The sequence below is a fragment of the Nicotiana attenuata genome, unplaced genomic scaffold (assembly GCF_001879085.1).
Source record: "Nicotiana attenuata strain UT unplaced genomic scaffold, NIATTr2, whole genome shotgun sequence".
Taxonomy (NCBI): Eukaryota; Viridiplantae; Streptophyta; class Magnoliopsida; order Solanales; family Solanaceae; genus Nicotiana; species Nicotiana attenuata.
The window spans coordinates 12,682-40,138 of record NW_017672203.1 but is presented as its reverse complement, the minus strand read 5'-3'; the positions used below and the strand labels follow the sequence as shown (position 1 = coordinate 40,138).

At 33.6% G+C, this 27,457-nt stretch overlaps 2 protein-coding genes across 3 annotated transcripts; one reads left to right on the top strand and one right to left on the bottom strand.

Moving 5' to 3' along the window:
• The first annotated feature begins 6,297 nt into the window (after positions 1 to 6,297).
• LOC109212298 (methyltransferase-like protein 16 homolog) lies at positions 6,298 to 11,769 on the top strand. Of its 2 annotated transcripts, XM_019375931.1 has the most exons (9): positions 6,298 to 6,562; positions 7,551 to 7,756; positions 7,881 to 8,340; positions 8,448 to 8,655; positions 10,059 to 10,166; positions 10,247 to 10,375; positions 10,507 to 10,576; positions 11,294 to 11,353; positions 11,535 to 11,769. In XM_019375931.1, exons 1-9 carry the CDS (start codon positions 6,336 to 6,338, stop codon positions 11,543 to 11,545), a joined length of 1,479 nt encoding a protein of 492 aa, XP_019231476.1. In that variant the 5' UTR covers positions 6,298 to 6,335; the 3' UTR covers positions 11,546 to 11,769. The 2 variants fall into 2 exon arrangements, with proteins under 2 accessions (XP_019231476.1, XP_019231475.1); XM_019375930.1 differs by having other exon boundaries at positions 11,294 to 11,769.
• A 684-nt stretch (positions 11,770 to 12,453) lies between these two features.
• On the bottom strand, positions 12,454 to 16,190 carry LOC109212293 (pentatricopeptide repeat-containing protein At2g21090-like). The gene is made up of 2 exons (XM_019375926.1): positions 14,169 to 16,190; positions 12,454 to 13,193 (listed from the first exon to the last, which is right to left on the bottom strand). Exons 1-2 carry the CDS (start codon positions 16,004 to 16,006, stop codon positions 13,151 to 13,153), a joined length of 1,881 nt encoding a protein of 626 aa, XP_019231471.1. The 5' UTR covers positions 16,007 to 16,190; the 3' UTR covers positions 12,454 to 13,150.
• Between the last annotated feature and the right edge of the window lie 11,267 nt (positions 16,191 to 27,457).

Below are 27,457 nucleotides of genomic sequence, written 5' to 3'. Positions count from 1 at the left end.
CACCCTTTCTCTTTTCATTTGGTTTTTGCCAGAAAAAAAAAAGATTAAGAGGACCTTTCACATTGTTGTCGGCAGTGGATGATCCATTTTCACTTGTTGAATTCTTTCCTTGAGATTTTGAGGGAGGTGGCCTCATTGATATATCATTGACTTCAAGGTCATCCTCATCCATTTGACTATCTTCATCAAGAAGATTAATCATAGATGCTCCATGGTTCATTGGATTTCTTAACTCATTTTTTTCTCAACAAAGTCTATAATTTCTTGCTTAACAGAACCCGGACCACTTGGACATTCTTTGACATCTCTAAAACCACCATTTAGATGTCTCTTGTGACGATGTATTCCACCGTTATAAATTTTTTGACAAAAGAAACAGTGCACTTTTGTGTTAGTACTGCCAACTGCAACTCCATACGCCCAAGCTGGATCTCTTTTTTGGCTTGATGCCATTGAATAAGATTGAATTTACTACAATCAACAAAAAAAAAAGAACAGTTAATTTTTCGAACCAGAACAGTGAGAACAGAAAAACTGAGCAATAAAAACCAGAAAAATAGAGCATAGATTATGGCACAAAAATATAACAATAAAAAGTGAAAAAAATAGAAAGAAGAAGAGAAAAACAGAGCATAGAACAGAAGAACAGAACATAAATAGGGCAGAAGAACATAGCATAAATTAGGGCACAAGAACAGAGCAATAAAAAGTGAAAAAAATAGAAAGAAGAAGAGAAAAAGGAGTCGAACAGGAACTGAAGAAAATCAGAGGAAGAAGAAGAAGAAGAAGAAGAAGAAGAAGAAGAAGAAGAAGAGAAGAAGAGAAGAAGAAACTTATAGAGAAGAAGCAGTCGTCATCGCTTGGAGTTGGAGCAGCAGTCGTCGGTTGGAGTTGGAGCAGCGGAGTGTTTGTTTGCGCAAGTTTATTTGGAAACTAACGGTGTATTTGCCAATTTTTTTAAAAAACCCTAGTAGATGCCTTAACCTCGCTTAAGCGTGCTTTTTTGCGCTTTTTCCATCGCGGCGCTTCTCGCTTAACAGGGTAAAGCGTGCGTTTTTTTATGTGAGTCACTTTTTATGGAAGAAAAGCGCAATAGCATCGCCTCAGCGCTTTAAGCGAGAAGCGCACGCTTTTTATAACACTGGTCGAGTATAGATTTTTAGGACAAAGCTCCAACACAATTGGTGTTTTAAAATTATTTTAAATAAAAGAACAAAATTTAAAAAGGAAAAAAATTATCAATTCAAATTTGAGAGTAGTTTCAAGTTGGAGTTTTAAGACAAAATAAACTACCTTTCTAACTAAAAAATCTTTTAAATTTTTTATTTTGAATTAATTGGTTACTATATTTGAATTAATAAACATCAATATCTTATAATTAACTATAATAAAAAATAAAAATTACCCATTCAAATTGAAGAGTAGTTTCAAGTTGGAGTTTTTAAAAAATTTTAAAATAAAAACAAATGAAAAAATAAAATTAGCTATAATAAAAACGAAAATATATAAATAAAAGAATACCCAATAAAATTGGAGAGTAGTTTCAAGTTAGAATTTTAAAATAAAAAAGAAAATAAAGAAATAAAAATAAACTTTCAATACAAATGAAAAATACAGAAGTCAAGTGGCATTATTAAGAAAAAATACTTCACAGGTGGCATTTGAACTGGGGAGTAGTTTTGAAGTTACAGTTTTAAAATTATTTTAAAATTAGAAAAAAATAATAATAAAAAATTAAATTAGCTACAGTAAAAAAACGAAAATATTAAAAAATAAAAACATAAAAAAAAAACTACCTATTCAAGTTGAGGAGTAATTTTGGTTTCTCCCTTTCTAACTAAAAACCTTTGAATTTTAAGTTTTGACATAATTGGTTACTCTATTTGAATTAATAAATAAAGATATCGTATAATTAGCTATAATTTAAAAACAAAACTACTCATTCAAATTGGGAAGCAGTTTCAAGTTGGAGTTTTATAAATATTTTAAATTGAAAAAAAAACAAAATAAGAAAAAATAAAATTAGCTATAATAAAAAAAATGAAAATATATAATAAAAATATCCTTCAAATTGGTGAGTAGTTTCAAGTTGGAGTTTTAAAATTTATTTAAAATAAAAAATGAAAATCAAAAAATAAAAAAACTTTCAATTCAAATGAAAAATGCAAAAATATAAAGATACTATTAGAATATATATACATACATACATATATATATATATATATATATATATATATATATAATTTTATGGTACATATTAATCATTTGCACTCTTGTTTTTAATAATTATTTTGTTTTTAGCTCTGATACCAAACCACCTAAATTATCAAGATGCTCAAATCCCATATGAAGATGATTCATGAATGAGTTTTGATTCAATAGCTCTACACAACTTAGACACGTAAAAATGAGCAAGGCCTCAGTCAAAAGCAATTGAGAACGACAATGCAGGAGACAAGTGAAAAAAGAATAAGTAACATAAAGAAGTGCTACAAGACAACTTGAATAGAAGAATTGACATAAAGTAGTGCTACAAGACAACTTGATTTTAAATTGAGTGAAAAAATAGTTACAGGATGACAAACAACAAGGGAATCTCTGCTCAAGCCATGTGAAGATGGGGCCCATTGAAGTACCCCACAAGGCTATAAAAGAAAGGTTTCTGGAAATGTTTGAAGTCCGTTTTTAAATCTGCTTCAAAGACTTGGCTATAAAAAGGAGAAGAAAGAAGAAGAGAAAAAGAAGTACATGAAAAAGAACACCCTGAAAAAAAAACATCCTCCCTCCATCACCCACTATTCTCCAAACCTTGTATTATACCTTTGTAAAATACTTCCTTATGTATGCCTTAGTAGTTCCTACCTCAAGCCTATAAAATATTTCCTTCTTCTTTAATCTTACAACATGTATTTTTATCTTTACATTCTTTACAACATTCTTTCTAGTTTTCTTGCATGTTTTTCCGGTTTGCGTTCAATCGTGTCCTTATCCTAGTTGCAATTTCTACTGTTTGTACTGGTGTATGTGTAATATTACTCTCTCTCTGCTGAGTATACAACTACCATTGATATGTAATATAAAGCTTAATCCTAATACAAAGTCTACATTTATATTTAAGTCTCTTACCCAGATTTTATCTACCTTGTGGCTAGGTTTATAAAAATCTAAGCAAGTATTTATAAAGCTAATCTGCGATTTATCTACATAATGTCTGTATATATTGTGGGTTCCATCCATCTGCATAGCCGCAACTGGCTTATCTAAGGTTTTGATTAAATTTGGTGGAACTATCTTTTTATTTATTATACATCTTGTACATCCGGAATCTACTAAAGCTAACATTTCTATTTCGTAATCCTCATTTTGATTCTTGCTTAAAATTTTAGTGTACTTAATTTTTTATCCTCATTACATATTAGTTGTTATAATTTTCTATACTCATTAATTCTTCATCTAATTCTGTTATATTTTCTCTGTTGTCTTCTAATTTCTGTATTCCTTTTTCCAATTTTTGTATTCTTTTATATAATTCATTTATTCTGGTTTCTAATGTTATTATTCTCAAATTGAGAGTAGAATCTAATATATAATGCCTATCTCCTTATAATTTTGACGAATTCAAAATTATAATTTAGTAAAAAAATATTACAGTATTTAAATGTTTAATAAACTACAAAATTTGAAAACTAATCAAATAAATATTACAGTAGAAAGGAATGTACGAAAAGAGGAGGATAGAGATAATTTTATGATATTTATATTTTGAATTAATTAAAAATAAAAGAAAAATAAATAACACTCAAAAAAATTATCAATAGTACTAAGCACTTGCTAATTCAATAGTAAAAATAAAAAGGAATAAATAATTTATTTGATTACTATATGGCGTGTGTCCTTTAATTTTGTATAGATTGTGTTATATTTCTGCACACTATATTAAATAATAAAATACAACTAATATTTATTAAATTAATATGATATATTAGATTATACTCTTATAAGATTAATATTCTGTCAAATTATCTACACGCACGAGTTCTTATACTAGTAGTATAAAAAATTTAATTTGGTTATACTTCTTATATTATGTTTGGAAGAATGAATATAGAACCAAATCTTACCAATCTGTGAGACCTTGTCAACAATTGAATAATACATGCAAATTTTGTTAATCCGTCAGAACTTATGAATAATTTGTGGTACGGAGAAGGGCCAAATATATCTTTCTGCTATGAGAAAAGGTTCAAATATAGCCTTCGTTATACTTTCGGTCCAAATATATCCCTACCGTAATAGTATTGGTTCAAATATACCCCTCTTTCGTTAAATTTGTCCAAGGTGGATATCCAATGCTACGTGGCACTAACATTTGATGAGGTGGATACTACGTGGCATGCCAACTCAGCGCCCCTAACCCATTTTACCCCTCCCCTATGTTTGTTTTTCCACCACTAGAATTTTCTTCGAGGGGAAGGAAAGTTTAGTGATGGAAAAAAAAATAGAAGGGAGGGGTAATATGGGTTAGGGTCGCTGAGGTGGCAAGCCACGTGGCATCCACCTCATCAAATATTAGCGCCACTAGAATTGGATGTCCACCTTGGACAAATTTAACGGCAGAAGGGTATATTTGAATTAATAGTATTACGACAGAGGTATATTTCGACGGAAAGTATAACGATGAATATATTTAAACCTTTTCTTATAGTACAAGGGTATATGTGGCCCTTTTCCTTTTGTTGTAACGTCATATTCGTCCCGCATAAGTTTTGTCATCCGTCCGAACTTGTTCAATTAAAAGTTGTAACACTCCACCACAATTATGACCCATGGCTATTTCTGCAAAGGAATTTTTACATTCCTATGCCATATAGTAAACTATATTACCCTCCATGCTTAACTTTTAATATAATTACTTTCTATATACCTAATTACGATTTATGTACCATTTTAGGATTTTAATGGTATTAATTAGTCTCCTAATTTTACTCAACTGTATATTCCCACTCCCCCAAGTTTCTCTCTCCAAATCCCACCACCTCACTCACGTATCAAACCACACCCACGATTTCCTCTTCAATCACCCACGATTTCCTCTTCTAAAACCAGCGAAAATCTGTAACCCCTCCACCATTGACAGCCATTAGAAAGCTTTGAATTCGAATTTGGGTTTTCAAAAATTATGATTTGTTTGGATTGGGTGTTGTTGTAAATAATTGGGAATATGGTTTGGAGTTTATATCTCAATTTTGAGGGGGTTTGGTGAAGATTAGACTTGATTTTGGCTGAAAACCAAGTCTAATCTTCACCAAAACCCCTCAAAATTGAGATATAAACTCCAAACCATATTTCCAATTATTTGCAACAACACCCAATCCAAACAAATCATAATTTTTGAAAACCCAAATTAGAATTCAAAGCTTCAAAGCTTTTTAATGGCTGTCAATGGTGGAATTGCTGCTCTCTTTTCCTTTCCTCTTATATTACTGAAATTTGGGATTGCGAGATAGAGAGAGACGTAGAGAGAATTCTCAAATCTTTGCAACAACATCCAATCCAAACAAACAATGTCTTTTGAAAACCCAAATTCGAATTCAACGCCTTGGCTACGGAAGAAATAATGGGATTTTGATACAGAAATCGTGGGTGTGGGAGGGAAACGTGGGTGAAGGTGTGGGAATTGGAGAGAAAAACGTGGGGGAGTGGTATTAGAAGGAATATACGGTACCATTAAATTAGGAATGTAATTATTACCCTTAAAAACCACTAATGGTATATAATTAGTAATTAGGTATACTATATATACTTATATCAAACCTTAAACATTGAGAGTAATATAGTTTCCTATATGACATAGGAATGTAAAAAAAATAGCCAGATTTACAAGATCGAAATTTAGCCACTTTTTATATAAAGATAAATTTGAAAGAAAATATTGTTCAAACGGAAAAATACTCCAGTATATTATATTGGAGTTCCAGTATATTATGCTGCAACTCCAGTATAATATGCTGGAGTTCTAATATAATATACCGGTCCAATATAATATATTGGAGATTGGAGCAGGCTCCAATATATTATACTGGAACTTTTCGCGTGTTGGAGTTCCAGTATAATATGCTGAAAGTTCATACATCGGTGCACCAACATCTAGTATATTACGCTGGAATTGTAGCAAAACATTAGCTATTTTTTAATGACTTTACAAACGGTGGCTATTTTGGAATGAACAGTATGAAAACTGGCTAGTGTTATTTTTACGATAAAAACGCACTCTGGTTTAATTAATTATGTGAAAAGAAAAAAACTGTGACAGAGAAGGGAGGGGGTCCGGAGCAATGGGGAACAAGAAGAGGAAGAGAGGGGAGAGAGGCACTACTCATCCCCGTAACAAGTACTTTGATAACCCACCAGATTTCTCCGTCTTGGCCTCTAAATACTCTACCTTTGCACCTTACGTTTTCTATTCAGGTGATGGTCGTCGACCAAGAATTGATTGGACTGACTTCAATGCCACACGTGAACTCACCAGAGTTTTGCTCCACCATGATCATGGCCTCAATTGGTAACTCCCCTTTATCATTTCTTTTTTAAATTTTATTTTTCAGGTAACACTCTCTTATTTATGTAAAAGGGTAACTGAGTTTTATGTTTTTTTTTTGGAGTACAAAGCACATAAATTCAGATTTTTGTTATGCCGGCTCAAGGGAGGCTACTAAAGACTTTATGATTTAAAAAGTGGATTTATTTTATTTTATTTGTGTTTAGACAATATTGAAATTCGTTAAACAAAAGAAGAAAGTTATATAAAAAGAAATAAAGAAGATTGCTTACTTTTTAACATTAAAGTATTTTAGAACTTTTAATTAAAACTACTCAAATCTTCATATTATTAAATAAAAAATTTACTTCAAAATGAGTAATGTACAAAGTTAAAGTTTTGGTCACTGTGTTTGTTGCTAAGTTTATTGTTCAAAATATGACAACCTGACCATTTCTTAGTTAAGTTGGTTTTTTCCTTCAGAGTTTTGATGACTGTTGTCCTCTTACTTGCTCTGTGAGCTTTGATTCAATGGTAAAAGTAGTTCTACAATGCGAATGTGTGGTAGGTGCACGCTAAGAGTTCAAATCTTGTAGGTAAATAACAGATTTGTCCGTTACCAAAAGAAAAAAAGAACTGTTTAACGGAACGCTTTGGTTATTTGGTGTCAGTTTTGATTGCTAAAAATCGATTGTAGATATCAAACCATAAATGAAATATATAGCTAATGTTTCACGTATGAGTTTTAACTTTAATCTTGAAGAAACTGAATGTGTAACTTAATTACTGATAGCGCAATGCTCACCAAGCTGCATATGAACTTTGATACAATCTAAGCCTCGATAGAACCTACTTTAAATAAAAAGGAGAAACTCTTGTCTGTAGTTTAGAGGCAATCATAGGGTGGGTATTATTCTTTCAATCAGGTATGCCTGAACGTATTCTTTTTGTTGAGAAAAGGTTTACGATTTTATAAACAGAGGACGTATGCCTGAACATGTTTTCTATGTAGGTGGATTCCTGATGGACAACTTTGCCCTACAGTCCCCAACAGATCTAACTATATTCATTGGATTGAAGATCTTCTGTCATCGGACATCATTCCTAAAGTTCAAGACGACAGAAACTGTATTAGGGGTTTTGATATAGGAACGGGAGCTAATTGCATTTACCCTCTTCTCGGTGCATCTCTTATGGGTTGGAAGTTTGTTGGCTCTGGTAGCCCCCTCTAATTTGTAATTTTCTCCCTTGTGTCATTGTTGGTGTTTGGCTAATAAAATTGCACCATATATTTACAAAACACTGATTTCTTCATATGTGTCATCCATTTGCTTTATAACAGATGTTACCGACGTAGCTTTCGAGTGGGCAGAGAAAAATGTTAAAAGTAATCCTCATCTTTCTCAATTGATTGAAATCAGAAGAGTTAACATGGAAACCCCATCATCTTCCAAGGAAGAGCTGAATGATGAACCAGGAAAATATGGCCAATGTAAAGATGTAGACTTCGACAATGCAGATGCTGCTCTCATTGGACCTTCACCTCCTTCTCATCTCCCAGTGCAACCAGGTATAGGAAAAATTTACAATGGACCTCCTATACTTGTCGGCGTAGTCAAGGATGGGGAAAAATTCGATTTTTGTATGTGCAACCCTCCATTTTTTGAGACGATGGAGGAAGCTGGATTAAATCCAAAGACTTCTTGTGGTGGGACTATGCAGGAGATGGTTTGTCCTGGTGGAGAGAATGCTTTTATTACTCGTATTATTGAGGATAGTGTTCAGTTAAGGGAATCCTTTCGGTATGCTATCAGTCTTTGAATCTGGTTTATTGCATTATGTGTTAGAGAACTTTATCATGAAAGCTCAATTAAAGAGCCCTTATATTTCCTGACCCCATCTTTGCCAGGTGGTACACCTCAATGGTTGGAAGAAAAACTAACCTAAAGGTACTTATATCAAAGCTTTGGGAAGTTGGAGCAACAATAGTGAAGACAACTGACTTTGTGCAAGGCCAGACATGCCGATGGGGTCTTGCCTGGTCATTTCTCCCTCTTTCCAAGAAGATGGTACCATCCCACGTGGCTGAGAAGAATAACATGTCGTTCATGCTTGAGGTCTGTTATTACTAGACTTTTATTCTGTCATTTAGTCAATCATGGGAAATCGATAATTCTGATAAAAAAGAGCTCAAATATCATAAGCTTGTCAGTAAAAGTTAGAACGAGTAATTTCCTTTTCACCTGATACTGTCTCTCACTTTTTATGTGTAAGCTTTGCGTCTTTTGTTAGAGGTAGTGTACAATTATTTGCAAATTCAAGTTTGACCATGAATTTTTGGGTTTAGAATTGGAGCTTAAACTGAAATATTATTTTAAGTTGAAATAGTGATTTAAAACGTATTTCAAGTGAAGCTTATCAAATCTTATAAAAAGAAACTCACAATTCGTCAACTACTTCCATCATCTTCTTTTTTGAGTGTAGTTCATTGTCCAAACACAATTTCAACTTCCACAGACTTTTTCAACTTCAATTCAAATTTTGTCCACTTACATAGACTTATGGGGGTTGAGTTAGTATTTTGACAGTTTTGACTATGGTGTGGAACTGTTTCTTCTTTAGGAATGCATAACAGGGTGTGGGAGTTGAGTTAGTATTTTGACGGTTTTGACTGGTAAATGTGGAATTGGTTCTTCTTTAGGGATGTGTAAGAGGTAGTTTTTGATGGCTGGGAAGAATTCACTTGGAAGTAGAATCTATCTAATATAATTCTGTCATAGAAAGAACAAAATTCATTTCGACCCCATCATAATTCTCAATCAGTTCGGTGCATCAGGTGTGGCTGAATAGCGTTGCTTCGATTGTTCTTTATTAGTCACAATGGAAGATTTAGTTACGAAAAAGATCAACTTTCACAAATCCATTATTTATGCTGTGTGACAGTGGTTTAGCATGTGGAATAGAACATAAGATCATGAATATAGCCGTTTACTGTGATCTTACTTAACAAAATTATCTGATCACTATTGCCATCAGTTGAGATCTTTTTGTTTTGCAGTCTAATGATTATCTTGTATAAAATGGATCATATCTACCATATATTTGCAAGTAATACTTTTGAATTTGGATTGGGGTAGGAAGCATCGGTTTGTTCTTCTAACCATTTAACTGCTTGACTTACCTTGGGATATCATTATTTTCTCCCTCAATCTCCTTAACCGCAAGGAAAATTTTTGGTGGGACAAACAAGCTCTGTGCTCTGCCCCTGCCTTTCCACCCCACCTGAACCCAGGAAAAAAGTCAATTGCCGCTTGTATTGTCATTGTTATCCTTTTGCTTGAACTGATTGTTGACAAATTATGTATTCACCTCGGTTTTGAACTTCAACCTTATGTATGAGTTCATGTGCTTCTCTAGGCAGACTAACTAGTTTCTGCACGAAGTGGTTGGACTAGTTCTGTTAATTACTTCCATTGCTAGTAGATCCAAAATTTCTTACCGATTTTCAATGTTTGTTTAGGGTCTGCAGCGCCATCAGAGTGCCATTGATGTATTGCAATCAGTGCAATCCTATTTCTGTAGTATTGGTGCATCCTCTAAATTAGACACTGCCTCGTTTAATGTTGATGTAAGCTCCATTTGTTCTTCTCTCTGATAATTACTGCACCTGTTACATGTTTTTTCCTGAATCTCAATGTTTTCTTATAGGTAACTTTGTCAGGCGAGCAATGTAAGTCTATCATGAAGACCCGGTCACAGAATGGAAACGAACAGGATATACCAATATCTGCAAATTATTGCTCTAGCCAACTGAATGACATGCGTCTGCGTGTTTCTGTAATTCCCCTTACTATTTAGCATATTATGTACTTATGTCGTTGGAACCAATGCCTGGTTATTCTGGGGCTTGTTAATCTCTCTATTTAGCATGTTGTGGTTTGTTAGCTAATGCGTCGTTGTATCTATAGGTCTTCCAGCAGATACCAGGGACACTTCTGGTGAGGGGATCATTGCTCCAGAAAGAGATCCCTGTATCAGGTTTGTCCAAAATCATTTGGTCATATCCAATCAATCCAGTAATATTTCATTTTCCCCTTTTCCTTGCCTCCTAAACTATTTGGTCAAAGCCAGTGGTGTCTCATCCCTCTTTGACAGATTATTTTTATAAGGTAATTAGGTAAATAATTATATTTTTGAGAAACCTCATATATACGAGCAGTATACAAAACATGTTCTCTACAAATGATAACCAATTTTCTATACAAACAAGAATCACATGGGTGCACCAAAAGCTCACTAAAAATCATGCTATTACTTACATATACAAAGAGCCCGTTTGGATGGGCTTAATTTAAGTGGCTTTTAAGCCAAAATAGCTTTTAAGCCATAAGTTAGGAATTCTAGCTTTTGGCTTTTGGCTTGTTTTTGTCATTTTAGCTTAAAAATAAGTGCTTAAAAGCACTTTTTTACTCTATCCAAACACTACAAAATGGCTTAAAAGTTATTTTGGCTTAAAAGCACTTAAAATAAGCCAATCCAAACGGGCAGCTCTCCAATTTCTCTACTTCCACTGGACCCACATTATAGGCCACCGGACATGTCCTATGTCTTCTCTTCCTTCTTCTAAAAGCCCAGCTCTGTAGGACTTCGATAGAAACTACAGAAAGAAAATTCTGAGAAGAAAAACATAGTATTTGTTAGCCTTATCTCAACATACCCTCTTATCCATCCTTGATATTTTATTTGTTTTTGTAGGGGCATTTTCTTTTGTATTCCAGCAATTACAGGAAGTTTTGAAAAGCAAATTCAGTAAAGGCACCAGATGATGATGGTTCCTTCTCTTGGTGCAGAAGATAACCTGCTTATGATCTGCCAAACTACTAGTGAGATAATACAACGGTGACTTGTGTGTATGGTTGAGGACTGGGTAGGTTGTGTAGGAAATGTTGAGGATCGTAGCAATTACCGGAAGTTTTGAAAAGCAAATTCAGTAAAGGCATCAGATGATGCTTCATTCTCTAGGTGCTAAAGATAGCCAGTGTATGATCTGCAGTACTACTAGTGAGATGAAAGCAGTGTGACCTTTATGTATGGTTAACGGTTAGATACGCTGTGAAGGAAAATGTTGAAGTTTATATATTTGTTGGAGTTTCTTAAATATATATGGAGTGAAATTAACAATTCTCCTGTACTTTCTGGCATTGTTTTGTATTTTCTAAAAGAAATTTGTCATATTGGGGGAATTCGGGGATGTTGGGGATTCATAAAATTGTAGTATGTGGCTTTTGAACGACATGTTATTTGTGTGATAACCGATAAATCCTCAAGATCCATTGGTGCATGGTTCAAAATTCGGTGTATAATGGGAGCACCATCTATTATTCCTCCACTTAAATACCAAAGTTTTTATCTGCAATAAGGTTTAACGACATATTTTACTGAATTTGTTTCTTTCTAACCTAAGAATGATGTTGACATTTGGACTAAATCGTGATACTCTTAATAATATAATAAATTTAGAGAAATATATATTTTTAATCACTCCAAAAAATGGTAGTCTGACAAAATATATATTTTTTGTATATGTATTATATACAAAAAGTATACATATTTTATACACTTTTCGGCTAGTGAATACAATTAGTTTTAGCTGATCGCGCAGTTTTATATTTGCCCATAAATTTATCGTTTTCACACAATTGTTTTTCTCGTCTTATACCCGGTATTTTTTTTCTATCTTCTCGGTATCTCGTTACCGCATCAACTTGTAAATGATGATTTAACCAAAAGTTTTTCACGAAGGATGCTGAAGGCAGCGGCGAAAGCCGCCTCAGTGAGAATGCTAAAAGCTTCTGCTAGAATTTCGTTTCCTTTTCTTCTTTTCTTTTAAGTAAACATAAGCATACACGAGAGAATGATAAAATAGTAAGAAACCATTATCTGACTAACAGAATGTGTTGTAACTATTCTAATAGATTAGTACAGTAGAAGAAAAACTAATTTCAGCTGTTTCTTTTCAGTTCGAAGCAGCCACAAATAAAGCAACTGTTCTGTCTAGTTCTTGTGTATAGACAGAAAAGAGAACGAGCTGCTCCGATATACGCTCCTTCCCTTAGGGTCTTCATGAGTGGGGATGACAAATTCCAGCAAAATTCTAGTTATGATCTTTCAGTACAACAATATACCGCAATCACAGCTATCTTCAGCTACATTGTCAATAAAATGAAGTTACTGACCACCCGCCGTCTCTTAATTCCCCGCGTTTCAAAACCATAATGTTCTTAATCATGACAACTAAGAACTAATGGCGCTTCTTTTCTAGACTTGCTGCAACACGATGTCTCAGTTGCTTCTGGGCAGGCATCTTACCAGGGAAAACCCACCTCAAAAATCTTTTCCAGGCACAGCAGGCAAAACATGTCAGCAATGCCCATACCAGCAGTTTAGCCCTTAATGCCGTTGGCACAAGAACTAACTTCAACCAATCATTTAAGTTCCTCAACAAATCAGAGGTGATAATTGTGAAGAAGCCCAGCGGTAGCCAAAATGGCATATAAGAATGGCTTGTTTTCTGGTGTGTGCTGGTTGAGAGGGTGACTCATGTAGTTCACATCAAACGTTGCTACCTCTAGCATCAAGCCCACCATGTATGAAACTGTATTGACAAGATTTGGATTAAAATCAGAGCTGGTTCGATGCATGCTTTTGGCATGTCTTGCCAGCCATGTTACCAGAAGAAAAATTAAGAAAAGCAGATGGATGGCAAATTGTCCCAGGAGGAAGAGGAAGACGCAGGAGCAGAAATATTCGTATGAGTTCGGTCCGATCAGGGTTGGAAGGGGATGAGCATGTGAGATAATCAAACAATTAGGCACTATATTATTGGCAATAATCTGGAATTCACTTCCGACTTAGATTTTCCAAACCTCAATTTTATCATTCAATCAAGGCATCTTTGCAATCAGACAATTCTCACAAAAAGGTACTTCTATTCTTGAATGCATCCGGAGCGTGGGCTGATTCAAACATATTTGAGCCTCACATTTTTATGGTTTGACGATTTAGCATAAACTAAATTTCTTCAAGTTTGAAGGTTTTATTACAAAAGTCAACCATGAGATGTCAACATTTAGTCCAGTATGACAACTACAAAGGAAACAAAGATGACTGGTTTTGATTTGAGAAATTGCCCTTGATGTACAGTGGATGGCCTAGGGAGAACACCTAAGGAAGATATTTCGCTCGCAAAGTTAGAGGGTGGTGGAGGAGCAATGGCCCAAAGCTGTTGTTCATGCATTCTCTCGAAACAAGAAACGATGAAGCATCCAGGTTAACTGAAAATACAGGACAGGCTGTTCCAGGGATCTCTGATCTTATTCTTATGGCAGAGACTCAAAAGAGACAGGACGTTCAACAAAATTATGCAAGTGCAACTAGATAATGTTTCAAATATTTCCACACACGAGATAAAAAGTACGAGTGGTTAACAAGCCAAAGTAAACAATTGCCTGCTTTAAAGTTCACCAAAATTTAAATAAACTCTATAAATACCGTAAGGTGTGTCAAGTAAACACATTTATTTTGCATAGGTTTCAGTGATAGAGAGGGGAAAAATGGAAAGGAATTTTACCTTTCACTATCATGTAATGAATCATCTTCTGTCTTATCAGCTAAAAGTTGCAAAATCATGAGTGTATCTTTCTCTAAAGTATTTGACTGACTGCACCCAAAAGAGGGACGCAGTTTTTGCTCAATCTCTAACCAACTAACAGCCTGCTCTTTCCTAACATGTCTCTCATTCATAAGCTGTCTCACTTTCTCTGCATTTTCCCACATCCCAAGTGCACCATAAATACTAGACAACAGCAAATATGCGGCAGGGGACTGTGGGTCCAGCTCTATTAGTAGTTCGGCAGCCATTCTACCCAACTCTACATTTCCATGAATCCTACAAACACCAAGTAAGGCATTCCAAATATGATCATCAGGTTCACAAGGCATCTTCTTTATCTGAGCTAGCACTTCACTAAAACGTCCTGCTCTACCTAAGAGGTCAATTATGCATGCATAATGTTCTTCATCGGGAGGAACATTATAATTAGAAGTCATCATCTCAAAAAAGGAAAGACCTTCCGGCACTAGCCCTGAATGACTACAAGCATTGAGAAGGACGATAAATGTGATTCTGTTTGGTTTCACTCCAAACTTCACCATCTTAAAGAACATTTCAATTGCCTCTTCACCCATACCATGTTGTGCTAATGCAGACAACATGGTGTTCCATAATACTGCATCATGTTTGTTGCCCATCGTATCAAATACCCTCTTTGCAACTTCCAAATTTCCACATTTTGAATACATATCAATGAGAGAACTCATAACAATTGCATTAGGTCTTAAACCAGCATTCACCAGGAAAGCATGTACTTGCTTACCATGCTTAAGTGATGCTATATCAGCACAAGCAGATAGACAACTACTAAACGTAAACTGATCAGGTTGGACCTGAAGCTTCACCATCTTTGCAAATAACTCAAGGGACTGAAGGCTCATGCCACTGTGGGAATAACCAGCAATCAAAGTCGTCCAAGAAACAGGATTCTTCTCAGGCATTGCTTCAAACAGCTCCCTGGCCGACACCATATCTCCACACCTTGAATAGCCTGAAACCAAGGTGGTCCAAGCAAGAACATCTCTTACTCTCATTGCATCAAACAACCTTCTAGCATCACTCATATTTCCACATTTTGCATACGCATCAACAATCGAACTACAAAGAACTACATTAGACAAAAACCCAGCGACAAGTACTTGGGAATGAACCTGCCCAGTGAGAGAAAAATCCCTGGACTTAACACAAGCAGTAATAACCCCAGCAAAGCTATAGTCATTGAACCCAATACCTAACCTCCTAAATTCTCTATAAAACTTGAGAGCCTCGTTGAAGTACCCAACCTGAGCATAAGCAATCACCATAGTATTCCAAGAAACAACATCTTTCTCGGGCATTTGGTCAAACAGCCTTTTAGCAGCCTTTACCATGCCTGACTTAGCATAGCCAGAAAGCATATTATTCCAAGAATACAAATTTCTCGTAGTCATTTTATCAAACACGTTACGTGCTTCAATATGATGACCGCATTTACTATACATGTTAATCAAATGATTGGCAAGAAAAGTAGTGGGGTGTTTCCACCCAGTGGTTTTGAGATGGAAATGGATCCATTTTCCTTCTCTATATGACTTTGAATTGGCACACTGTTGAATGAGAGAAGCTAGAGTTTTACTGTCTAAGCGAATGCCTTTGCGAGTTAGGATGTTAAGGTGATGGAAGGCTTGTTTAAGATGGCCTTGAGAAGAGAAACTGAGAATTTTTTGGACTGAGCATAAATTATTAAGCTTCTTGTTTGTATTATCAGATTTAACTCCAACACTGCGAACTTTGGAAGGTAAAGATGAAGTGGGCATTGCAGAAAGGAAACATGTCAGAATGGGTTGCTTTGATTCTATTTCTAGCAAAATGGGCAGTTCAAATTGGCGGCGGAGATGGAAGTTCCGGCAAAATCAGTTCAATGTGGGAGACACCAACGTTGGATCGGACTGTTAGAAGCGATGACTGCTCAGGTGAGCGTCAATTGCAGAAGCAATCTGAAAAAGTGTTTCAAAAAGTAGAAATATGTTTAAGAATAAAATATAAGTAATCAAAATGGTCCTTAATGTATAGGGATAAAACTATTTTGGTCCTTGATATATACATCTTAGCACATTATGATCCTTTATGTTTGCAAAATTGATCAATGTTAGCCCAAATCCTAATAAGCAACTGAAAACTCAAACACTCGTTAAACTTGAACAATTTCGTAAAGTTGAAATTTCTCAAACATAGACTCTGTATGTGTTCTTACGTACTCCTCCGTTCCGTTTTACTTGTCATCCTTTGCTTTTCGAGAGTCAAACTATATAAATTTTGACCAACGATTTAAAATGTATTTTTTCATCATATTGATATGCGAAAAATTACAAATTATAGTACTTTTCGTATAATTTTCGAATATCTAAATTTTAATTTTAAAATATTAAAAAAAAATCTAATATAATTTAGCTTCAAAAATTAATCAAATTGATGATCAAAAAGCGAAATGTGACAAGTAAAAGTAAACGGAGGGAGTAATACATTTATTATTTTACTATAACAGAAATTTCAAAGGCCGAGTTGATAATTCAGCTCTTCTTGCTTTGGAATTCTTAGCTGTCAATTTTTAATTAATCAATTAGCTGTTCTTTCTCTAATTCTTCCAATTACATCGTTTTATATTAGCGTGAGGGCCTATTAACCACAACTAGTATTCCTACCCGCGCGTTGCGCGGAGAATAATAAATATAATCTTTTATAATATAATATATCTTAGAAAAGACGGTAGATACAAAAAGCATGCAAATGCTATTATTTTTTGAACATAATAAAGTAGCAAGAAAACACTATAAAAAACATACAGTTATTTCCTGAAGTCACGTATACCAGGTAGACTGCAAAACAAAGGTTTCAATTGCCTTGAAAATTCAGAAAAACGACAAAGCCATAGTATTTCAAGATAGAAAAATCAGACTTCATAACATACAGTTAGGGGAAAACAATTACTCCTACTTGCACAACCTTGAAATCCACAATGTACCCACTCTATTACAACAACTTTACTAAGGTGTTTGGGGACATGAAAATGTACACACTCATAAATACTGGAGTATGAGTTTTTGCTTGATATTACATGCAGAGACGCTCATATCCAGGCTACATGTCAAAACACAAGAAATAAGAAAGAATTAAATATAAGAAATTGACAGATTCTTAAGATGTAGAGGATGTTGCCTTAAAACATCTTCTTTAACCTTTCAATCAAGTTGCAATCTACATAATCTTGTTCCAAATAGAACTTATTGAAGCATGACTTATTTCACTATAGTCTTATTTGCTCTTTATTCATGTAGTATTTTGTCCTTCCTTTCTGTCAAGAATTATAGGTTGTTCACTTAGTAGTTAGTACATAACTTAATCAAACATAGTTTTCTAGCATAAAATTCTTCAAACTTACTGGAAAGTTAGTCTTTCAAATTGCAGATTCTCAAACTTCAATGGTATGTTCTCATGGAAGTGGAGAATGAAAGCCTTGACAGAATAATATTCTTAAGTTAAGACGCGCAAAATTGTAAAAACATAAGGACAGAAATTCAAAAATGTGTTAAAAAGAATATCTTGATGAAGATATATATCACAAATTATACAAATTTATGAGAAGTAACAATGAGATATTGATTTGTGCATGTTATTTATTACATAATAAAACCATTAATACGATAGTAAAAGAATTTCTTACCAGGAACAATTGAATTCTTTTTTATATCTAAAGGAAACTTGAGTTGTTGTTGTCCTAGGAGGTAGTCCTTCAGAAAATGACAATATAAAATGGGACGTATTAGTACTGAACTTAATTTAAAGAAGGGATAGTTTTTCGTAATATAGACTTTTATTATTAAATACCTGAACAGGTAGAGATGTCAACATGTATGCCGCAAAGAAGTGGCAACTAAAGTGCTAATGTGGTGTTGATAGGAAGAGAGATGAGGTTAGTTTAATCGAGCAACAGGCAAAGACAACTTGATTTCTGGCTCTAGCCTTGCCTTAGGTACTGCTCCATCGGCATGGGCGATGCGACTTGCAAGAATGGTCCATGGGAAGCAAATTGTAATAGGAGCACGATGACACGTTGGGGCCTAAACTTGAGCTTTCCAAACTCTATGAAAGGGTGGTAGGCAGAAGAACAAAAGGAAAGAAAAATTAAGAACGATAGATGTAGGATTAGCAGTCAGGGAATGAAAAGCCATATTGTTGTGAACATTTTAGTGTTTTTTTCTTAATTTACTGATTTAACACATGGTTAACTTGGTTATTTACTGCTAAGATGAATCATGAAGATGCTTACTTTATGGACTTTTATAATTAAAAGGTGAAATTTAGTGTGAGGTGCAGCATGCATAGAGTATATAAATTACCAAGTAGCACTTCTTTTCTTTCTAACATCAGCTGCCATATTCCTTAGACAAAAACTACATATGATTCAGCTTTGACTGCCAAGATTATGAATTTATTTTTCATGTATTGATAGCCAATGACCAAAAGGGATTTATATTGTATGGAAGAAGGGAAAGTATTAATAAAAAAAAGAAACAACTAACAGATTGGACTAATTGCTATAATATAACATACGCGACATTTTGAACTTATTACCGACAGAATAATGTCAAGTGAAATCCATCTTCATAAAGTTTGAAAATTGTATCACAATGTAAGGGCCATAGTATAGATAAGGTTCAAACTTTACTTCAAATTCTTGCCACAAAGTTATTTTGATTTTGCAGAGCTGCCTGGGGAAAAAGAAGAAACATAATCTAGTTGGTTAAAATCCATATGATTCATCCAAAATGTAATATAAAGATATGTGCTTAAACATAATTAAGGTAAGAATTAATCAATTTTTATAGGAAGATGACAAACAAAAGTAGATGTCCCATTTTTTTCACTTATTTCCAAAACTCTCCATGTCACCAATGGCACATAGAAAACCAACCACATCTATAATATGAACTGAAAAAAAGGAGCTATTTCATGATTACATTGGAAATAAACAAATGTAGCAGCAAAGATTGGTAGTAATATATGAAACTAATAACATGATATTATTGTTCAGTAGTGAACTAATCATGTTTGTATAGAAATATTAACAATTTCTTCGTATAGTTTCTGAAGCGAATTTGTGAGTAAGAAAGTAATTTTAAAAGTACTTGTCAGTGGTCTATATTCACCAGAAGTCTTAGTAACTTTGAAATTCTGATTAACATAGGTTGAAACTTCACTCAACAAATTCTTGTACCTATTTACTTGATTCTTTCTGATTGTAGCATGTATCAGGTTATGCTGGTACAGAAAAAACAGTAAGTGTATGGACAGTTAAAAATTACAAAATGCATATACAAAAGATAAAAATACATGTATTACCTTTTCAATAAAGGATATTCCACTATCTTTTTATAAATACATATTTAGAGATATTGTTGTTCAATGTGTTTTTTGCCTTTTTTATCGTATTAGCTACGGTAGGGACAGAACCTGAACTTAAACTTTATAACTGCACATATTTTGCAGAAAACCTATTATACTTTAAAAATAGAGATTGAGACTCATTACCTGAATCCTGTAGGCTGCATCCGCAGTTGAGGCAAGGACTAAAGTTCACCATATGAATCTTAAATATGCAGATGAACAGTTAAGGCAAGAGATGACAGTTTTTTATTTGAGATACATGTAAAGAAGAATGTATTTGAACCTCTAATATAAGTCTGACGAATTAAATAAAAAAGTCCAATATAAGGTTTGACGAATTACACTATTTACTGTATTGCCTAAAAATTCAGATTACTCGTACAAATCTTGCAACTTAATCACATCCAAAAAGAAAGTTTGGATGAATGTGTGAAGTGCCTCTTAAAGAGAAAAGGAGAAAATAAAGAGATACGTCCCCAAAAAAACATAGCAAAAACTCCAAATTTTTACGATTCAATAGTAGAGTAGCTTCGTTTGAGCCGTCGTCGCTTAATGCATGTAGGGCTGGGCTTTTCCCCACGACCCCTTTTAAAGGAGAACCAGAAGAACAACAATGAACTCAAAGCTAATGAAGGATTTGAATGAATTAGTTAATCTCATAAACAGAGGGAACTATTTTAAAATTAAAACTTAATAGTACTTTTATCTTGTAGAGTTGAACGAATTAACAACTCAAAAACACAAAGTAACAAATTGAAATTTGCAACTTACGAAAGAAAGAGCAAAACAAATTAGTAAGAAAATAACAAATTTTGAAGACATTTTCATCTTGTAGAACCAATTCAATCGAGAATGCAATGTCTGAATTATAACGATCTGGTACTTCCCACAAACGAACAATCCGAACTTTCAACTTCCATTGCATTTTTGAAATAGTTATATCCTTGATGAAATCACTGTGAGTAGCCATTATTTGCATCGCCGTAGGTTTTCTTTAATTCTTGATAGTAGTAGGGAGACAAATTTGATCTAGAATTGAAGTACCGTGTAAGTTACTGGCATGAAATATAAGTTTGCAGTTTGTGCAGTAGTTACCGAGTAGTGGGCTTGAGTCGTTAGTTTCAATCGTGGTTGAGATAGTTGAGGACACTCTCAGAGATAATTTAGGGGAAGTGGAAGTTAAAAGGTTTTTAATTAATATTGTGGATGTGGATTAAATAGTGTGTAAAGCCATTTAATTCTTAAAAAAAAAATGTTGTAAAATTTTTAACGTATTTTGTAGGCAGGCAAGTGGAAGTTAAAAGGGTTTTAATTAATATTATGGATGTGGATTAAATAGTATGTAAAACCATTTAATTCTTAAAAAAGAAAAGGTTGTGAAATTTCTAACGTTTTTTGTAGGCCATTTTTATCACAAATAACTTTTAGTTCCTAATTAGTTGGAGTAATGTCTTAAAGTGCCAATTGGCATGGTGAGATGATGACACTTGGCTTAAGGAGAGGAATTTTTCCTCTCCTTTTAATTATAGATAGATAATTCTCATATATTTCTCTTTCAATCAACATCCATTCTCTTTTTTTTCCTCCAAAAAAGTCAACATCCATTCTCCTACGTTCTACTTTAATAAATGTAATTAAATTAAATCTAGGGGTGCATGTTTGTCAGAAATTTTGCAAAATCTGAGTTCTGCAAACTTAATTTTTGAAGATTTAAAGAAATTTTAAAAAAAAATGGTTTCGAGAAAAACAAAATTCAAACTTTAGTATCTCGTACATTATCTTATCATTTTACCAAACAAAACTTAAATGTTAGGAGGAAGTATTTCTAAACTAGTTTTGAGTAATTAATGTAAACTGGAACATAAAACCTTAAAGTTTATGCGACAATTATATATCAACTAGTGAATTTATCCGCGTTTCGAACGGTAACAGAAAAACTAATTGTCTTTTTCTGATATACGAATTAAAAAATAGTTTTTAAATCCAAATATATAGTTTAGTTTCAAATTTTAGTGTATTTATTATTACTATTATCATTTATTTTTCATATCACTTGACGATTGGTGTACATTTAGTAGTATTTTAATATATGTATATACATATTTATCTCTTTTTCTTTTATATTGAGTTAAATTTTAATACTTTCATAATTGTTCAGTTATTTATATCAAACAAGCTAATTTAACTTTAGCAGTTAAAAAACCTGAAGAGTCGATACACATTATTTAGCTATAGTTAAGTGGTAAATGTGTATAGAAAAGACATGTTTTATTTATTATTTGATATAAACACCGATTGCGTGTATGTTTTTAACAAAATTACATATCCCTTTACTTGTATTATATATTGTCAAAAAATGATTAAAAATGATTCATGTTGACAGAATGGAAACCAGTTAATACAGGAGCAGGAGGCCAAAACCTAAACCAGCAAGAAGGGAAAGCAATAGTGAATAAGCAGGAAGTAGGAAGTGACAAAACAGAAGCAAGTGAAGAACAATGGCAACAAGTGAAAAGCAAGTCAGCAGCAAAAGGGCAAAAAGCATTGGTACCTGAACAACAATTACAGGTAGTTAATGGATTTAACAGCTTAAGAGAGACAAGCCAGGATCATACTAGGAAAAGGAATGAAGAATGCAGCACAAGTAGAGGAGTGGAGGCAGGGTTGGTTACTAAAAACAACATAGTTACTTAATGTTAGTAACTTGGAATGTTAGAGGGTTTAAGAAAGTGTTCAAGCACAAGGAGCTAAAGGAGTTTGTGAAGATAAATAAAGTTGAGATTATAGCAATTTATGAACATAGAGTTAGTGAACCAAAGGCTGAGAAGATAATTACAAAAACATTACCTTGATGGAAATGGTGCCATAATGTTTCAAGCACATGAAAAGGGAGAATATGGGTGATTTGGAATTCAAATAGATTGCAGTTCACAATGACTAGCAGTCATGCACAAATGATTCATGGGGTTGTAAAGAGCAGTACTAGCAAAACTGAGTTTCAGTTTTCTGCAGTATATGGATTGCATAGTATTAATGATAGGAAAGCACTATGGGACACAATAAGATCCATAGAAAAGCAAATCAAGGAATCATGGTTACTAATGGGAGACTTTAACTCAATCCTAGGAGCTGATGATAGAATACAAGGCAGGGAGGTGCAGGATAATAAAACAAAGGACTTTAGAGAAGTAGTTGAAGATTGCAGCTTGAATGAATTACCTACAGTAGGCAGATCATATACATGGACCAATAGCCATGTATTCAGCAGAACTGATAAAGCACTGGTTAATGACAAATGGATGCTCAACATGCCACCTGGGCAAGTATATATCATGAACCCTCTCTTCTCAGACCATTCACCCCTGGGCATTGAAATAGATATGAAGAGTGATAATAAGAGAAGACCTTTCAAGTTTTATAATTGTATGGCTGATCATCCAGATTTTGAGCAGTTGGTGGAAAATAACTGGAAGAGGAAAGCAGGGACAATGGAAGATATATGGCAGAATTCGGAAAGTGTCAAGACAGGCCTGAAACAGCTCAATAGCAAAGAGTTCATTAATGTGAAGCAAAAAGTAAACAGTATCAGAGAAGGGTTGTTAGAGGTACAAGGAAGAATGAAGGATCATAGTACACCTTCAAGGCTATTTGCAGAGGAGAAAGAAATGATACAACAGCTGGAGAAGTGGGATAAAATCGTGTTAATTGTGATTTCAGAACAAATATTGTATTAACACTACAATATGGAATGCATGCCTTAGGGGAAGAAAACAATGACAAAATGACGAACTGCTTGTGTCCAAAGAAATAACCAGATAGGCATACCCGGTAAAATAAATCAAGTCGCCATCTTATTCTCTTCTCCGCCTTCTCTGCTGCCCATGACCACCACGTCAACTCACCTAATTCCACCTCTGTCTATCATCTAAGGGTGAATTGTCACTAACCATTTTCACATAAAAGGTTATACATAGAGTGACAATGGGGTTTCTAAGTTAAAAACATATTGTAACTCATATGTTACAACCTCTTGGTGTGGCCAAAATAATGAGGAAAGAAATTAATGAATCACCTTTAAGGGAGATGTAAGTAGGGTATTTTTATTTTTCTGCCATTTTTTTAAGGGAAAACTAAGAGAAAAGGGCCAAAAAAAATTAAAGAATATATAAATAGGAATCCAAGCATTACATCACTTTTCCTATTCCCATATATATATATATATATATATATATATATATATATATATATATATATATATATATATATATATATATATATATATATATATATATATATAGCTAGATCATTGTAAACGGTACACCATATTTAGTGCAAAACATAAAATTTGAAAGTAGTTAAGCAAACATATTAAGTTATACAACATTTAAAAATATTTTCTCTTAAATTTTTGTTCCCATTTTAGATGGCTAAAATATTGGAAAAGGTAAAACTGTTATTCCTATTACCATGGATAAAGGGAAGATGCAGAAATACTGTCTATTTACCCTATCCTAAAAATATACTCTAGTATTCAATCAATTAACAAAGAAGAAACTAACCAAAAGTCAACACTAGCCAACCTACGGATCTTAAATAATAGCTTGTTTGTTTGGATAGTTGTTATGTATCGTTTCATAATGTATCATATTGTATTATATAGTATCGGTTTGATGTATACAAATGCTTGTATAAATTGTATTATTTTTCATTGTTTCATGATGTCATGTATCAATAATATGAAGAATAAACTTGTAATATTATAAAGAAAAAGTAAGGTATAAAGTAGAATTATTATATAAAAAGGTAAAGTAAAGGATAAAATAGGATTATTTAATAATATGAAAAAGCAACACGAGAAAAAAAAAATAAGGGAACAACGTGACCGCACCAAATCGGTCATTCCATAAAGTGATATTTTTTGTTGTTACGTAACATATTTAACGATACGATACAATAAAATTTAAGTTACAATAAAAACAAACAATGTATTTAAAATAACAGTACGGTACAATATAATATGTAACAACCATCCAAACAAGTTGTAAGGGGCTAAAGTCAAATTGCATATAGCGGAAGAGTCAAAAGATGTACTACTAGCTCCGGACTATAATAAGTGACTTTTTTGCCTTTTTATTTTGGTATAAAATAAGTGACCTTTTACAACTTTGTTTTTTCATACTTTATCCTTGTTTACAAATCCCAATATGTCAAGTTAACAATATGCTAATTTTAATTAAGGGTAATTTAGTTAAAATATCTTTTCTTTTCTAGAAGTTAGTATTTTATTAAGGGGTTATTATGAATCGGAGGAAGTATTATATAATGCTGTATTCTGGGCCGGGCCCGAGCCTAAATGGGCCTAACGGGCCTGGGCTTTGGCGGGCTGGGCTCAGGCGGTCCCGGGCCAAACGGTCCCAAGTGATGGAACCGGCCCGCTGTGGTCCTAAGGCCACATGGTCCCGGGCTAAATGGGCCGGGCCCACGGGCCTATATGGTCCGGGCTATTTTTTTTTTTGAAATTTTTTATCTAAGACATTTTCTTGTAAATAATATATATATATATATTATATATATATATATATATATATTATATATATATATATATATATATATATATATATATTATATTAACCTTATATAATTTCTTGTAAATATATTATAGAATTGTAACTTAAATCTTCTAAAGAGACAAATTTAAACACAAAAAAATTGCAAAGAGATATTGAAGGGAATGCCTTATAATTTTTTATTATTACGACATTAAAAAAAGGCAATATCTTTCTTAGTTTCCTCCCCCAATGGAATGAGCACAACAAGGTGCTAATACCACCATTAAAAGAAAAAAAACTAATGAAGATGTGCCAAATACAAGTTACATATTAGTCTACATATTATCTCTAACAAATTTCATAAATCCTTCAAGGTTCGGAGGAATTTCCGTTGGTGGTGGTGGAAAATAAGCTTATTCATCACCGCTTCGGGCGAAGCAGCATCCTCCGCAAGTTCCGCTAGCATTTCTTCATAAGCTTCGTCTATCTCCGGTTGTGATTCAGCAAGTCCAAAATTTCTTCTTTCCGAACGGATCCAATCTCTGAAGAGTACTGATTTTTCCAAGCTCTCCCTCATAGACGCTCTATGATCACCTATTTGAAGTCTCGCTTGACTGAAAGCGCTCTCTGATGCCACTGTTGAAGCTTGAACACATAAAATATCCCGAGCCATCCTTGAAAGAGCCGGAAAATGTTTTTCTCTGGCCTTCCACCATTCCAAAAGATCAAAGGTGCCATCTGGATTCTCTTTTTCAAGGCCCTGCGACAAATAAACTTGAAGCTCATTTAGATGTGAAGTATCATCAATATTATCACCTTGAGAACCCCTAAACTCCGTCCAAGAACTAAGTGTTTTTAGGCCTGCAGTTCTTTTAGATGATTGCGAACTAGACGAAGTAGGAGTTGGAACATTTGGTCTAGCATGATCTAAGGCAAGTTGATAAGCATTATAAATTGTTTGAGCATTTATTTTAATTGAGGCTTTTGCATCTGCAAGTGTAGCAAATTCCTCATACGAAAGATCTAAAGCTTTATAAATATTTGAATACCAAAAGTGAGGATCTCCTAATTTCATAGTAGGATTTAACATGGTAGCAACACCATCAATAGGGGGGATAGGGAAAAAATATTTTTTAAACTTTTCTTTCATTGCATTTATAGCAAGTTGATAAATTACCCCACCCCCTGAAAATTCAACAAACAAATCACATAGTGCTGCAATATAAACTAAACAGCTTGAAATAGTAGGATAATATTGCCCAGACAATTCATTTGTAGCTTGATGAAATTGTTCTAAAAAATCTATAAGAATTTTAACATTATTCTAATCTTGATTTGTAAGGATTTCATCATCATCCTCACCACCAACACGAGCATTAAACGTTGCATTTATTGGGTTTCTATATTTATATGCAACAACTAAACTTTCGTACATATAATTCCCTCTAGTCGGACAAGCTTTAGGAACCTTTCTTTCTCTAAGCCAAATTCATCACATTTTTTAAAATATTCTCTAAGTCTACTTCTACGGTTTGAATAAAAAAGCCAATTAAGAGCCATTTTAACCTTTTCAATTTCTAAATTTAAAATTTTCATACCATCACCGACGATTAAATGGTAAATATAATATGACAAATACATCTAACATGAAAATAATTACTAAATGCAGGATTTAGTGTAGTTGTAAGTAAGCCTATAGCATTAGTGTTACTAGAAGCATTATCCATAGAAATTGACATTATTTTATCTTTAATGCAAAAATATCTACAAATATCTGCAACTGTGTTAGCAATAAAGTTACCTGTGTGACGTGAATTAATTATTCTATATGCAATAATACGTTTTTGCATTTTTCATTCTTCATCAATCCAATGAGTGGTAACAGTTAGATAATCACATTCATTACCGCTTCTACTAATATCAGTAGTAATAGCAATGCGACAATCTATATGAGTAAATAAATAGCGCAAATATTGTTCATATTCATGTTTATATTTATAAATATCGCTCTTGCGCGAGGCCATCCTTTATAAGTAGGATTAAAAACTTTTCTAATATAATACACAAAGTGAGGGTTAGAAGGAAAACTATAGGGTAAGCACATAACAATAACCATTTTTGCTAATTTTTCACGATCTTTATTTGGATCGTAATATAAAATGCCACCGGTCACAATGTTAATTCCTGGTTGAACTAGATTTGACCCGGTACTAGGGTTAACCTCAGTACCTACACTTCTCCCCTATAGCTGCGCTTTCATTTGAAGATATCTAG

Coding starts and splice junctions, on each gene's coding strand:
- LOC109212298 (XM_019375931.1), top strand. CDS start 6,336: ATGGGGAACAAGAAGAGGAAGAGAGGGGAGAGAGGCACTACTCATCCC. Junction 6,563..7,550: donor CATGATCATGGCCTCAATTG/GTAACTCCCCTT, acceptor TTTTCTATGTAG/GTGGATTCCTGATGGACAAC. Junction 10,577..11,293: donor GAAAGAGATCCCTGTATCAG/GTTTGTCCAAAA, acceptor TTGTTTTTGTAG/GGGCATTTTCTTTTGTATTC.
- LOC109212293 (XM_019375926.1), bottom strand. CDS start 16,006: ATGCCCACTTCATCTTTACCTTCCAAAGTTCGCAGTGTTGGAGTTAAA. Junction 13,194..14,168: donor TCATTACATGATAGTGAAAG/GTAAAATTCCTT, acceptor TTGTCAATACAG/TTTCATACATGGTGGGCTTG.